Consider the following 15,379-nt stretch of genomic DNA (forward strand, 5'->3'; position numbering starts at 1 on the left):
GAAGTGCAAGGGCCGAAACTGGATGAGGTCTCAACCGAACCATGTACGCTAACGGTCAGGAACCCGAAAGTTCTGACTGTTGAGGGGATTGAATTCCAATTTTGAATTCTGAATTTCTGACTGTTGAGGGGATTGAATTCCAATTTTGAATTCTGAATTTAATTCCCAGGTAGTGGCCTGCTGTTATAGCTGCTGCACCTGCTGTTATAGCTGTTGGAAGGCAGCTTTAATGTCATTTTTAATTGCCATAATAAAGGCTATTGGTTCCTTCAACCCTATATAAGAGAAGGTAGAGGCAGTAGAGTTTTACACACTGTGAAAACAGCAAGAACACTGCACGAAACTTTTGTTTTCCAACCTCAAAACCTCTGTGCTTCTACTTTTTCTTGGCCTACTGTGTTCATAGCCATTGTCTTGCTCGCCGGATTCCTTGTTTGAGTGCTCAAACATTGAATCATTAGCAAGTTTTATCCTGGGAAGCCTAGGCCACAACGCTCCTAGCATCTTTGGGAGGTGGCAAATAAGGTTTTAAGGAGAGAGTGCTCACTCGACTCTTGCAAAAACCCAACACCAAAACACTAGCCAATTTCTTCAATTTTTCTTCCCCTCTTTCCAGAAAATAATAATCAATTTTTATTTGATTATTATTTGTTTTCTACCAACGGTACCAACATAAAGTACATATGTATACGGAATCAGGCCAGAGATTTTAAGTTCTACTCTTATTTTTACTCACTTAAAAATTTGATGTTACATAGCCGGAATAGAGATCGGGATGTAATTGAATTCCTTCTACATACTACAAGCTAGGTTCTCTAACATAGAAATAAAAAAAATGAAAAAAATACTAGCTAGGCAGCAGCTATGCCCACAAGGCCATGACAGACATGCCTCCAGCACCCAACAACACAGCAACATAAGCCCATGTCTGCAGTTTCATATTCTTCTGCAGTTTATTCCCCATGAAATCCGAGGCCAACAGATCCACCAGCGCCATATAATTCAACAACCCCGCAGAACACGCATTCAACAATCCTACCACAATCAGTGCTGTCGGGCTGTTATCGCTGTAAACATTCGACAATCCGATCCCTAGCACAATCCCAAATGGTGTCGTTGCTGAGAAGAAGAACGCCATAATTCCTCTCGTTGCTAATCCATATTCCGCCTAAATTTACGTAATCATCATGCATGCATGCACATCAGTTCATGAAAATTAAATAAAGATAAACTAAAAAACAAAATTAAATTTATGTTTTAATTACTTGTAAAATGCAGCCTCCAAGACCCATTCCTTCAAAGAGTTGATGGAAGCATAGCGCTGCCACTAATGGCCTTATCGTGCATGGATTGTCTGATGCTCCCAACGACAGTCCAATCACAACCGAGTGTACAATAATTCCTAGCTCCAAAACCTGCATTATATATACAATTATACATATTCTTTAATGTAATCTGTTAAACAAACCAGACACATAAAATGGAACAGATGGAGTATACATTACTGGAAATTATGGAATTTCCGACTACCTGAAAGTGATTTATCAAGTGAAAAGCACCACTTTTGGTATGGGGAAAAACCTTTGTTGCTATTTCCGACCACTTTTTGCTTTCAATTTGATTTAAGATCACTTTCAGGTGGTGGGAATTGGGAAATTCTATAATTTTCAGTAGTGATATAATATAATATTGATGCCTGCCTGAGCGACTACGCGGTAGCGAAGCAATTTGGCGGCGGCGCTTTCATCAACGGCGGCTGCATGATGATGAGAATCTTGCTGTTCACCGGCCAGACAGTCCAGCTTATGCTTCTTATAAAAACTCATGGCGAATGAATCCGCCATCAACGTTAGTACAGCCGAGAGCATGGCGACGAACGTTGTGAAGGGGAATTTCTTCCAGGGTTTTTCCGGCAAGCACGCCGACCTAAGACAGTCGAAGGAATCCGGCATGACGTGCATGTACCCGGTGGCCAGGATCACCCCGGAGGCAAAGGCTTTAACCAACACGAACAAATCCGTGTCGGGTTGAACGGCGGGGATCATCTTGGAAATCAACGGCGTGCAAACGCCTACCATGCTGGTCACTAGTATGGCACCAATGGCTATGATTTTAAGCTTCAACGCCGCCGCCTTGTTCCGGCACCCTCGGCCCGTATCGGAACCGCATGCCGGCGGCGGCGGGGGACTACTGGGATTCTTGTTGGTCTCGGTTGCACCTAACGCTAGCGATGCTAATGAGAAGGAAATGACGATGACGGAAATGACGACTAAGAATTTGGGGGAAACCGCCATTGATATGATATGATGGAATAAAGACAGATGAGTGATGATTAAGGCCTACCTGGGTTAGTACTTAGTATTTAGGTGTTAGCAAATTTATAGATTACAAATATAATGGTAGTGAATGATACGAGAAAAAAGGAGAAGTTTCTGCAACAAATCGAACTAGGTTTGGAGTGTGCAAGCGTGTGTGGAATTTATTTCGTCACCAAAGTGACGCATGCCCAGAAAGCACTTTGACAAATTCCTTGATTATTGCTAATCCACCTCATTTCACATTATATTTTGGCATAACAGCATTACAGCAGTTTTTTTTAAATAATTTGTGAATAAAACTATGATAATACTGGTCAATGACCTCGTGGTCTAGTCACGAAGTGACTCTCCTCAATAGGGTTGGTATTGACTCTATGTGCATCTGGTATTCTAGTTGTTACACTTTTGATTTACGAGAAAATTAAACCTGCCTACAACTCATATTTGAATGTGCGTTTTGGGGAGGTCCGCCTTGTTAGCAAAGGACCACAAAGATAATTAGCTTAAATTGCTCATAGCTAACCAACTCAAACTGAGACGGCTAATCGGTAGCTCCCGCAGGAAGTCCAATTTGACAATATACACTCAATATGTGAGACATGTTATTCAGTTTTTTTTTTTTTTTATACATACTGTAGTTTCATTTCAGCAAAACTAAAGTATCATTTCAATATGTGAGACATGTTATTCAATTTCGTTTCATACATACTGCAGTTTCATTTCAACACAATTGAAGTATCATTTCAATTCAATTACAGTTTCATTTAATAATATATGCGAGACAAATTATTAAGTTTCATTTTAGATACACGGAAGTTTCATTTTGTTACAAACACACAAAAGATATGGGATTTGTTAAAATTTAACGGCGACCGTTTCTCTACTTAAAGAAACGACGTCGTTTTCAGACCATGGTCCACAGAACTCTATGAACCATGGTCCATGGTATAACGACTGTCCTAGTACGTCTTGGGCTTGCATCCCAGACTTTGCTCCTTCATGTTTGCACCGCCTTCTAAGAGCATCCTCATCAATTGAGATTTTTTTTTTCAATTTTTTGTGGGCCCTAACATCCACCTCATCATTCACTATCTCATTCAATCACAAAAACCCTTCTCCCAATTAGTTTTAGGGTTTTCTCAATTTTTTTGTGGACCATCATTTTACCTCACTATATTTTAATTATTTCTTTATCTATTATCATTTTAAAAATTATAATTGTAATTATAAGGGGAAATTGTAGTTTTCGACCCTAAGTTATAGGGTAATTGTAGAATTCGTTCTTAAGTGTTGGTCATACTCACTTTTCGACCCTAAATTATTACTGACGTTGCACTTTTCGTCCTTTTACTAATAAACATTAGGGACAAAATTTACAATTTTAGTATAACTCAGGGGCGAAAAGTGAGCACGAAAGGACGAAAAGTAAGCATGATCAACACTCAGAGACGAATTCTACAATTACCATATAACTTAGGGACGAAAAGTGCAATTTTCTCTAATTATAATTATAAATTTGATTAAAAAAAAAAAAAAACAAGAAGCTGGCTATTTTTGAAATACTATACTTTCTCAAATATTTTCAGGTCAAAGAATCTAATCCCTATAACCATCCAATTGAAATGGTAATCGGGATACCATCACATTACAAGGTAGTTGGCGGCCAGAATGTTTTTTTTTTTTTTTTTTTTTTTTTTTTTTTAAAACAACATACATAAGTCTTCAATTGAGAGTGGCCGTCAATTTATGAACATTTACTATGTAAATTATGAGTATTTACTATATAAATTGTGTATTTTGGACTCGGATTTTCATTACAAGGTAGACGCAATCCAGTGTTGGTTGGTTGGATGGTGGCATACATTTGTCGGTTGAAAAGAAAGTCCATTTTATTGTGGGGGCCGGTATCGATTTTTTCTATATTTTTATTGAGAAATGCTATATTATAGCCAATCAACCATGTAAATAATTATCAACTTATATATGTTGTCAAAAATATTTAGGGTGTGTTTGGTTGATAGGTTTTGCTCATAGAAATAGGTACGGTATTGTTGGTTTTAGGTTTTTTTGGACCCAGAGAGGTCCAACAGAATCTTAATTGGTGGATTTACCTTTCAAAAATAGAAGTAAGAAAGTAGTAGCCGTAAGTATGTATGTATTCTTGGCTTGTCTTTGTCGTCCCCCTTTACAACTTTTGAGGAGACCTTTTATAGAGATCCTCTTTGGGAAATTAAAAGCCTTTACAATTAAGGGCCATAATGGACCTTTATCAACTCTAATGCCGTTGGGCTGCCGTTACTGGATCTCCCCAACGGCTTGTTTGACCGGGCCTTTTTAATAGGTATCTTAAATGCTAACGGTCACTTCCAGGTCGACCTCCTACCCGCACCGACCTTGCACTCGCACCGACCTTCGACTCGAGCCGACTCCTCGTCTTGGTCCAGGTCTATCTTTGGGCTCTCCCTCACTGGGCTTGATCCCTCTCCCTTCTTGGGCCCTAAGCCCGTTGGGTCCACACCCCATCAGGTATGAAAGTGATTGTTAGTATTTGGTTGTTAGGTTTTTAGAACACTACTATAGATTTTGAATACCCCATTAATTGAAAAATTCATACCCAAAAAAAAAAAGTTTCATTCCCTTATTCCTTCTCAAGCACTATTATTAGTAACCATCCTCATTCCACCATACTACCAAACATATTAAATACTTTCACCACCCATTATTATTACTAAGTATTTGATACCCATTCCGATTACGATTCTCATGTGCGAACCAAACACTAATTGTAAACTGATTTTTAAAAAAACATCTATGATTCTTTACAAGATATTAAAATAGTATTTGTTCTATATGATTATTTTTTCATAAACATGACCGTCTATGCCACAAAAATAAATATTGAATGATTTATTATTTATTTATTTTTATTTGTTATTGTTGTCACCATTGTTGTTACCGTCTAAAAGTAAACTTAAATCTTAGATTTAACTACCCAAACACGACATTTCTGAACTTCATAATGTTTTATTTGATTCATGCGAGTTTAAAATTTATTTATTTATTTTTAAAATAAGTAAAATCAAATCTGGAACATGAAAAATTGTTTCACCTTGCAGATGCTGCATGTAGCATTGGTTGCGATTAGGATGATGCATTGAGCTAACGTCTTCTGTAAAGTCGCAACAAAAGATAATGAAATTATCGTCAGTCCTGCAAAGATCAGAGGTCACGTGAAAGCCAGGCTTAAGTATTGCTGTTTTTGCATGGATTAATATATGAATAATTTTACATATATTCCCAATTCCTACTCTCATTTTTTACTCCGATTTGTTATACTTTGATTACTCAAACTTGATAAGGAGCCATGATGTTTATCTATTCATTTTTTTCTTCTTTCAATCAAATTTGAACACAAGTGAAAGTAAAAGTTGGAGTAAATTTTTAAGAGTCCATGAAATATTTTTCTTTATATATATATATATATATATATATATATATATATATATATATATATATGACGGGCCCAACAAAAGCCCAATAGTTGAAAGAAGTGGGACCATTTGTTGCCCAATAATCATTATTTCATAGATCGTGGTCCACACAACTGTATGCCTACATGAACCAAGGTTAAAAAAAAACATAAATTATATTATTCTAACTAATAAAATACATTATCTTACTTCAGAAGGTTCATTATTCTAACACCCACGCGGAGTAAGATTTTTTTTTTTTTTTAATAAAAACGACATTGTTTTGAACAATGGTCCACACAATAATTTGTTTTTCTTGCCTATAAAAGTAAAATTTTCATAGCTTCCAAGGCCTCCCTGCCTCGCAGCCTCGGCCCAACATGATAGCAGATTGTTAAATCACTATGACTAGAGTCCCATCATAAGAGAGTATCAGTGTTTAGTGTTCACAAGAAGCTCACCACATTAGGTGTAACTCCTACACTATTTCTTGATTGTAATATAAAATGATTTTATGAATAGAATCTTAAACAAGTTAAATCACAACTAACCATCACATATCCCTCCAAAACCGTAGTTGTTGAATCCATGGATTATAAGATTATTATAAGCATATATGGAGAGAAAGAAAGAGATCATACAAATTTATATTTTTAAAGTACAGGAAGAAATTAAAGTTTATGATATAACCAAATAAAGTTTCTGCACAGCATAATAATAATAATAATACATATACACCACCTTACATCTGATACCAGAACCAGCACACCATTATGGAGCTTAAGACACCAAAAGAATGCAGATCAGAGAGATAAGTGAGAGTTTCTTGCAGAAGATTCAACAAACTCTCATAAATGATGTTTTACATCTCAGATTTCATGGCAGCATGTGCATAATCCGGAAGGAGAGGAAGGGTTCAAAAAGAATACAGAATCCTACATTGCTGCTAAACTTCACTAATCATCACATTATATATATATGTATATTCTCACCCCTCGAGGGATTAGCTTCGCAATACCCAAGAACATTTCCGTGGAGAAGCTTAGCGAAACGATGGGAACTAGCGGGGAGAAGGCGGTTCAAGAACAGGGGAAGGGGCCGGGGCTGAGGCTCGTACCTTCAGATTTCGCTCACCTCGCCTTCCCTACATAGCCCCACATTCACCACCATACTTTTCTGGTCTGAATTTAAGACCCTGCAACAGTTTCTCCTCGGAGACTGCTCGAAAGCAACATAGGAGAAACAAAAATTAGGTGATATATAGTACAAGAAACAAGAACAACATCAAATGACACCAATCTGTTCCGCAGAATTGTTTTTTGTTTTTAGGTACTAAAAATGGGAGTTGTTACAAAGAAAACATGTATAGTGGTAAGATCAAATTGACATATTTAGAAGGGAATCAATGAACGAAAGCTAGGAAATGAGACTTACCCTATCCCATAAATGCGGGTCAGGCTTCTTATACACCTCGATTCTCTCGAGCTCTTCAGGGTTTGGCATCTTCCATTTGCAAAAAGGACGGGGAAGCGGATGGTGAACATACTTGCTCACTGTTTCGTTAGCAAAAGAATCCATTTCTGCACTCGAGAAATAGAAAACGAACGACTTCTGGCAAGGGTTCCTCATGACAGGCCTCGTGTTGAAAGCATAGGCTGTATAATCAGCTCTCCTGTACCAATTCAAGAAAGTCCTCGAGGGCATTTCTATTTCGCGCGGGGATAACACTCCACGAAAAATTTGGACCGCAAAGCCCCAGGAGACCGAAACTGTCCAGCTCTTAGCCTTGTCATAACAAATCGATTGTTGAATTAATCCAGCTGAGTCGAGCTTCATTGGAAGCATAAGACGTTGGAGAGCTTCGACTCGAGTAACATTGGGAAAGATGGGTTCTACCACGTCAAGATGGTGTAACGAAACCAATGGTGCCACGGGATGTGCTGATAGCAGCCCAAATAAGTTCCCGTATACATCAAACTGAATCGCCAATCCAACAACAAACAACAACATTAGAATTCTGCAAAAATTACAACTCAGGATGCTCATTAGACCATTAATTAACCATGTTCCTAGAAATCACCAAAAAATGCAGGTATAACAACCAATTGGGCAATAAACCGAATTTCCACACTTTACTTTCTAAACATAGTTGCAGACCTCCACACAGATTAAACAAAACATATAGTAACTAGAGGCTCTTCAATGATTGACACAGTTACATAAAAGTTAAAAACATTGCAGGTACAGTTCATATGTACTATTGAAGCAGTAGTATAATTAAACACAAACAATGTGGTCTAATGGTACCCGGGTTGGACTTCCATTTGGAAGATTATGAGTTCAAGCCTCAGTGGAGGCGTTATTGGTTCTTTGTGTTTCAGTAGGTTGAGAAAGTATAGGCGTTATTGGTTCTTTGTGTTTCAGTAGGTTGAGAAAGTATATGAACAGATACTACAATGTAATAGAGCCAACACAAACAACCAGAGTTGAATAATCACAACCTCGCCCCACCCCCCGCCCCGACACTAGCTGCATTAATCACAACCTCGCCCCACCCCCTAGCTGCATTAATCACAACCTCGCCCCCCCCCCCCCCCCCCCCCCCCCCCACACACACACCAGGCCCGGATTTGTGGATGTGATAAATCATGGTGACTCAGCAGATCATCAGACATTAACCATGGGCCCCACACACCCCAGTTGGAATAGCTGCATTAATCACAACCTCCCCCCCCCCCCCCCCCCCCCCCCCCCACACACACACACACACACCAGGCCCGGATTTGTGGATGTGATAAATCATGGTGACTCAGCAGATCATCAGACATTAACCATGGGCCCCACACACCCCAGTTGGAATTTGTGGAGGTGGTAAATCATAGTGACTCAGGGCCGATCAGGTGGCAAGACCAGTACCCAACAATCTCGCCCCAGGCCCCACACACCCTGGCCGGGGTTTGTGGAGGTGGTAAATCATAGTGACTCAGGGGCCATTAGGTGGGGCAAGACCAGTACCCAACAATCTCGCCCCTGGCCCCACACATCCCGACCGGGGTTTGTGGATGTGGTAAATCATAGTGACTCCGCGGCCCATCAGGTGGCAAGACTCGCCGAAAGCCCACCACGTTAGTTGTAACTACTACACTGTGGCTACTAGGACTAGATCTGCATCCTTGTTCACAATCTACCAACTGAGTTATCCATATGGGCATGTCTCATTCATAACTATTTCCACAAAGGCAGTTCCTTAAACTAAACAAATATCCTAAAACAGCAGATTAAAGTAAATCCAGTGTCGGCAAGCATGATTAGCAAAACAGGAAACTCACTAACTCACCTGGTGGAAACCGACTTCTTTGGTGAGTGGAATGCCGAGTTCGGCCATACAAGCCTGCATTCTATCATCAGAGCCATAAAGCCCAGGGTATCTATGAATGCATCTATCCTGCATTTTCTCCAGAGCTTTAGCTAAAGCGTAGCTAATAGCAAAGCCGCCACCCCCATAAGCCATATTATAAGAGAAGTAAATGTTCTGCAAATGGCTCTCGCTCAAACTCCCGATATAGTAGAAGTGATTGTGATCGTACTTGTTGAGAACTCTGACCAGATTATCGGTTATGAAAACGGTGTCGTCGTCGCCCATCACGAACCACCGCACGTTCTCCATCCCCAGCCGGAGGGTCTCCGACACGATTCTTGAAATCCGGATGGCGGACCGGTGGCCCTGCTTGTTGTTGTAGGGGAAACGGGAGGTGTTGCCGGAGATTCTCAGCTCCGGGAGGGACGAGTTTTCTCTTTCCGACGTGTTCACCGGCTTGTCCAGCCACACCACCCCCCTCATTCCCTCCTCCGGCTTCCACCAAAGCTTTATGTAATTCTTCCGGGAGTCCCACAGCTTCGCCGACGCCCCAATGCCGAAAACCACGTGCTCCAGACCCGTTTTCTCGGGTTCTTGAATCCGGGTCTCTAATGCCGCCGCCGTGGAGTTGATTTGTGACGGCGCAGGGAAGCGGGCGTCGCGTTGGACGACGAAAACGTCGTGGTTGCAGGTCCCGGAGGCGGAGAGAAGCTTCAAGGTGTAGATTACGTAGGTGACGGAGGCGAAGAGGACGAGCCAGACCATGAATTTGGGAAACACCCGATTTTGCGAGGTGGCGACGGCAGAGAGAGGCGCGGCGGAGGCGCTTCTCATCTGATCCCACACTGATTTCTCCGAATCTTTCTGGGTCACTTTCATGGTCATTCAAGCAAGAACCGTACCGGTGGGGCTGTAAATTATTCAACTTTTAGCTAAAAACAATCAGTCCCTCCGGAAAAGAGAAGAGTATGCTAGGATTTTCTGGGCAAAAATCTAATCTTTATAGCTCTTTTAGCTGTCATAATTTTGGATTATTCAAGAATAGGTGTTAGATCTAGAGGAATTCAAATACTCTGTCTGGGTTTCACAAAACCTTGAAGAAGATTCAAGAATCATAGACGATTGAAGAAGAAGCATTGTACATTATCACAGAAAAGGAAAGAATAGGGTAGGAATAGCATGCATTGTGCATTTGCTTATTAGCTTCACTGTTCAGGAGAAGAAGAAGAAACATGCTTTCCTGAAAGCTTAGCTTGCACGAACTGCACACACAAGCTAAGATGGAGGGAGGGAGGGTTCAGGAGAGCCTACACCCTTGCAGACTTGCAGTGTGCCAGATCAGAGTACCTTAGCTTTATACCTATACGCAATTCTATCATTTGGAACAAATTTTGATTTTGTTTACAAAGCATATATTTACACAGAAATTATAATCCACAATAATGACATTTGAGATACCTGACACAGTAAAACTTTACTATTTCATTCTACATTTTCACTCCATTCAGTAAGTTTGTATGAAATTGTTTCTTATACCCAATAATGGTCCTGTTTGGTAAAATAGTTAGCTGATCAATTTTGACTTATTTAACAACTATTAGTTTTTTTATTTGATTAATTAATTTTTTTTTAACTTCATAATGTTAAAATTTAAAAAATTGATCAAAACAACTTTTTCAATTAACTTTTTGGGAAAGAAAATTATATCAAACAGCTTTCAGCTAACGGCTAATTTACCAAACACCTTTCTACAATCAACTAATGTTATCGATTAATTATACCTTCTAATTAACTCAATCAGTTAACTGTCACTAATTCTTCAACTTAATTTTGAATGATCCTAAATTGCTTTTGTAAATGTTAAATATTTTACAATAATGTCCTGCTCTAAATAGAGTTGTTGTTCTACAGTTAAGTTAGTCGCATCTTATACACATACATACATGCACACAAAAGTAAAATAAAAATAAAAATAAAAACTTAGGATCCGACAGAAGCAATTTAATGTTTTAATGTAACATTAAAAATAACAAACTGGTCAGCACAGTCATACAGTCCAAGCGTCGTAATGGTCCCAAAGGTGGAAGGTTAAGAGCTGCAGATTTACAGATGCCAAGGTGGCGACGCGTGGTATCATCACGGTAGCGCTGAGGTGGCGTTTGCATGCTTTCACTTTCTGCCACCTCCGCTCGCTAAATCAGGCGTCCGGTGAATCCGGCTATCCTTAGAGAAGAAAATAAAATTATGAATTCATAACAAAGAATAAAATGAGAATTCATAATAATTTGTAAGACGAATCTAAAAATTGCAATTTTCCCCAACCAAACCATTGAAGTGTAATTTCATGAAGTTTAGTAACAATGAAATTACAATTTTATTTTACCAAATACCCCTTTAATTCCTGCCCGCATTTTTTCTAGCTCCTAGTCACTTATCTTACAAAGACTAAAAGGTGCAACTTTAAAAAAAAATTACAAAAAAAGTTTACAATCGCTATTCAAAGGTGAAACTCATTTATGATTTAGCAGATAAAAGTTTGCAACTAACTTAAGTTAGTGAATTCAAATTAAGAAAGTCAATAAATAACTTTTACAAAAAATCAAACGGAACCAAGAATGTATACTCAAATACCTATATGAAAAAGTTAATAATGGTACAAATTGGGTGACTATGGGATTTCGTTAATTTACATATGGTTGAAGTTGCATATGTTTTTTATTCCATCGAATACATTTGGCTACATATTGTTGACATTTCTTTGTCACGATTTATATAGTTGATCTTTAGCCTGACTTTATCCTATAAATTTAGGGCACTTGCAAGCTGACTTAGATTTCTTTTTTATTTTTCCCCCTTTAATTTGCATTAAAATCCAGATGGCTTGAAAGCTTTCACAGTTTAAAAGCTTTCAACCTTGACAAAAGGCTATGGATTGCCAGCCTTTTGTCCTAATTTTTTTTTTTTGTATTTATTTATTATTTTGTTATTATATTATAATGTGATGGGAAAATAGCACTATTTTTTAAAGTAAAAAGTATTGCATAGAAGTAGAAAACATAGTGAAAAAATTGTAAATTTGATGATGTAGTGAAAATAGAACTTACTTTTGAAGTGAGAGAGTATTGCTGGAACAAAGATACTCTTTAGTGTGTTTTCAATTTTTTTTTTAAATCCTTTGTATGTAAAATTAAAAAATAATAATCATATTTTTAGTTTTATTTATGTAGTATTTCTTTCAAATTTAAATAGTATATTTAATGTATTAACTAAATGCAATTGTTTCTTTTTGTGGATAATAAATAATGGTTAATTTTTTAAGTTACAAGATATTTTTGTAATACATATTAAATGTATAACTAATAACTATTAAGTATTTCAAAACTGTATTTGAATGATATTAGTAACAATAATCATAAATAGCCTATTAAATGAAAAAGATTAAATAGTCAAAGCATTTCCATTAATAAAAAAAGTATGATGGATATGACTTTTTACAAGTCATGTGATAAAGAAAATGTTGTGAAAAGTGAAAGCAAGTGTAGCGCGTACGCGTAGGCACACACACATATAGTTACACTCATGTGAGAATATATGTTTAATTAGGAAAAAACTATGAACCAAATCAAAGTCGTCCATTTAATCTAACGAATCGACATCAATTAGGAAAAAAAACAAAAACAAAAAAAAAAACAAAACAAAAATGTGGAGGTGATATTTTTGTAAATAATTCAAACTTTAAAATAGATTTAGTAACAATATAGAGTGCACGCTAGACATACTACAAAGTGCATCATATCTTTTGATAAATCTTGAAAACTAAAACAAAAATCTATACACAAAGTTAAACTATAAATATTAAACACTAGTAAATAGTGAATCCCTAAAAAAAGTTAAACAATAAATTTGAAAAAGTGAACTTTATAGGTAAACAATAAATAATGTTAAACTTAGACAGTGAACTTTTAAACCAAACTAAAAAAAAAAAAAAAAATTTATTTTTTGAAGAAGAAAGATTAATTCATTAAATCAGAAAAAACAACAAACTATAATATCTAAAAACTGAATCTTTTCACCACAGTTTCACATATCACAAGACGCATTCTAAAATGCACTATATAGTATTGCCAAATACACTTAAATTTTGAATTATTTATAAAAAGTGTTACTGCATTTTTAATACTATTCTTACTTTTAAAGTCATTAGATTTGTCAGATGAACACTTCTAATTTGTTCCTAGTTTATCTTAGTATAAGTTTTTATTTGATCCAAATCACACATATATATAGAGGACATTTCAATACAAAACTTTATATGGATTGGAGTATAAATCTCTATTATTTTATTTTAGTAAAGCAATAAATAAAATTATTGTAAATTATTCTTATTCTTATAAATAAATAAAGAATTAATACCTAAAATCGTCTTCGACTATAGTGGTTTTTCTCAATTTTGTCCTAAACGACTTTGGTGACTTAATGTAGTCCCAGAGTTTTGTGTTTTTACTCAATTTCCTCCCAGACTTTTGTGTTTTTGCTCAATTTAGTCCCCCATTTGTTATTCCGTCCATTTGTTGTTAAATAAATAGACAATTCAGTAATTTTAATATTGGCATCTCTTTATTCATAGACATATGAAGTGCGAAATCCCTCTTTTTTTTTTTTTTTTTACGAATTACTCCCAGAATCACTTCTAAAGCTGCGAATATAAAATTTGATTTGTAGGTCTGAGAGTAACTCTGGGTGTAATTCGTGTAAGAAAGAGAGATTTCTCACTTCGCAGGTTGAAAGTAAAGAGATGTCAATATTGATATTATTGAATTGTCCCTTTATTTAACACCAATTTAATGGAATAACAAACGGAGGACTAAATTGAGCGAAACACAAAAGTCTGGGACTATATTAGGTCACCAAAGTCGTTTAGGACGAAATTGAGGAAAACCACTATAGTCGAGGACAATTTTGGGTATTAACTCAATAAATAAATAAAAAGTAAGCCACTATAGCATTATAGAAACTCTTATGGGGTGTTTAATAGGATGGAATTTTAATTTCATTCCTACTGATAGGAATATACTTCCCTAGCAAGGTACTCATATGCCGCATGGTCCGATCGGTATGTGTTAGGCTCACTGCGCTCTTTTTAGACCGACTGACAGCTAGTGATCGGGCCGTCCCGACCGGCAGTCCCGGTCGTTTGCCCACATGCATGGCCTTCCTTGAATGCTGTACATGTCTAAAGCAGGTGTTGCCCGCATATCCACTCGTTACGCACTAGAAACGTGCCCGCCATGGCGGCAACCCGGGCACCTGTCCCCTCCGCTCCACCTATAAATATCCACATGTACTATGGCAAGAAGGACTTTTGGACTGACGGAAAGTTCAGGCACCCTCTTGGAGGCTCCCGACCTACTGTCATCGGACCCCGAGCACTGGGTGACCACACCTTAGTACCGTAGAAAGTCAGGGCGAGAAGGGGGAAATCGCCCCGACCGAATAACTCTTTGTTCTCAAAAGCAAGTTGTAGTGATTAGTGTAATATTCAAAGCCAGCCGATCGCAATCGACTAAGAACGATCTTTTAATCGAGTAATCTAGATTAGAGTTTGACCGAGCTCAAATCAGTCGTAGCTAGTTAGTCCGAGTGAAGGGCACCGGGAAAAGCGTTCCCGCTTGCAATCCATGCGATCAGTTGAGGTCCCCGGACTGTGAATAAAACTAATCTCTTGATTGGTAAGGGGTGATTAGACGGTTTCCCTGCAAACCCAATCTCTTGATTGATCGGTTTCGATCCCTGGATCACGAGTAAATCCAATCTCCCGATTGGTGTAACCCGATCCCTTGATCGATATAGTTTGGTCTCTTAAAACCATCATAGAAAGTTTGATCCTTAGATCGTGAGTAAATCCAATCTCGTGATTGGTAAAGTTATATCTTTCGATCGCAATTAATCCGACAATCTAGTCGTAGCTAGCATCCGGATCCCCAGATCGGTAAAATCCGGTCTTTCGGGTCGTGCCGCAAATCTGGTCGCTAGATGGATAAGGTAGATCTCTAGATCGTATCGCAGTTAAGTTCGACCTCTCGGTCATAGTCGGCAGCCCAATCGTTGGATCGGCAAAGTTCGATCTCGCAACTCGTATTGCATAACCGACCCCTAGGTCGAGCAACCCCTTTTTAGTCCACCAGACTGCGATTAAAGTTGTACTCTTTTTTCCTTAGCTAAATTTTTTTCCA

General features: G+C 37.9%; 2 protein-coding genes across 2 annotated transcripts; both read right to left on the bottom strand.

The window, feature by feature from the left end:
• Nucleotides 1-862: 862 nt before the first annotated feature.
• Nucleotides 863-2,294, bottom strand: LOC109164761 (fe(2+) transport protein 2-like). The gene is made up of 3 exons (XM_019313310.1): nt 1,701-2,294; nt 1,266-1,415; nt 863-1,168 (listed from the first exon to the last, which is right to left on the bottom strand). Exons 1-3 carry the CDS (start codon nt 2,292-2,294, stop codon nt 863-865), a joined length of 1,050 nt encoding a protein of 349 aa, XP_019168855.1.
• A 4,149-nt stretch (nt 2,295-6,443) lies between these two features.
• On the bottom strand, nt 6,444-10,504 carry LOC109165615. Its single transcript, XM_019314459.1, has 3 exons — nt 9,126-10,504; nt 7,223-7,765; nt 6,444-7,006 (listed from the first exon to the last, which is right to left on the bottom strand). The coding sequence occupies exons 1-3, from the start codon at nt 10,029-10,031 to the stop codon at nt 6,908-6,910; spliced, it is 1,548 nt and encodes a 515-aa protein (XP_019170004.1). The 5' UTR covers nt 10,032-10,504; the 3' UTR covers nt 6,444-6,907.
• Between the last annotated feature and the right edge of the window lie 4,875 nt (nt 10,505-15,379).

This window comes from Ipomoea nil, unplaced genomic scaffold, assembly GCF_001879475.1.
Source record: "Ipomoea nil cultivar Tokyo-kokei standard unplaced genomic scaffold, Asagao_1.1 scaffold3069, whole genome shotgun sequence".
In the NCBI taxonomy this organism is placed as follows: domain Eukaryota; kingdom Viridiplantae; phylum Streptophyta; class Magnoliopsida; order Solanales; family Convolvulaceae; genus Ipomoea; species Ipomoea nil.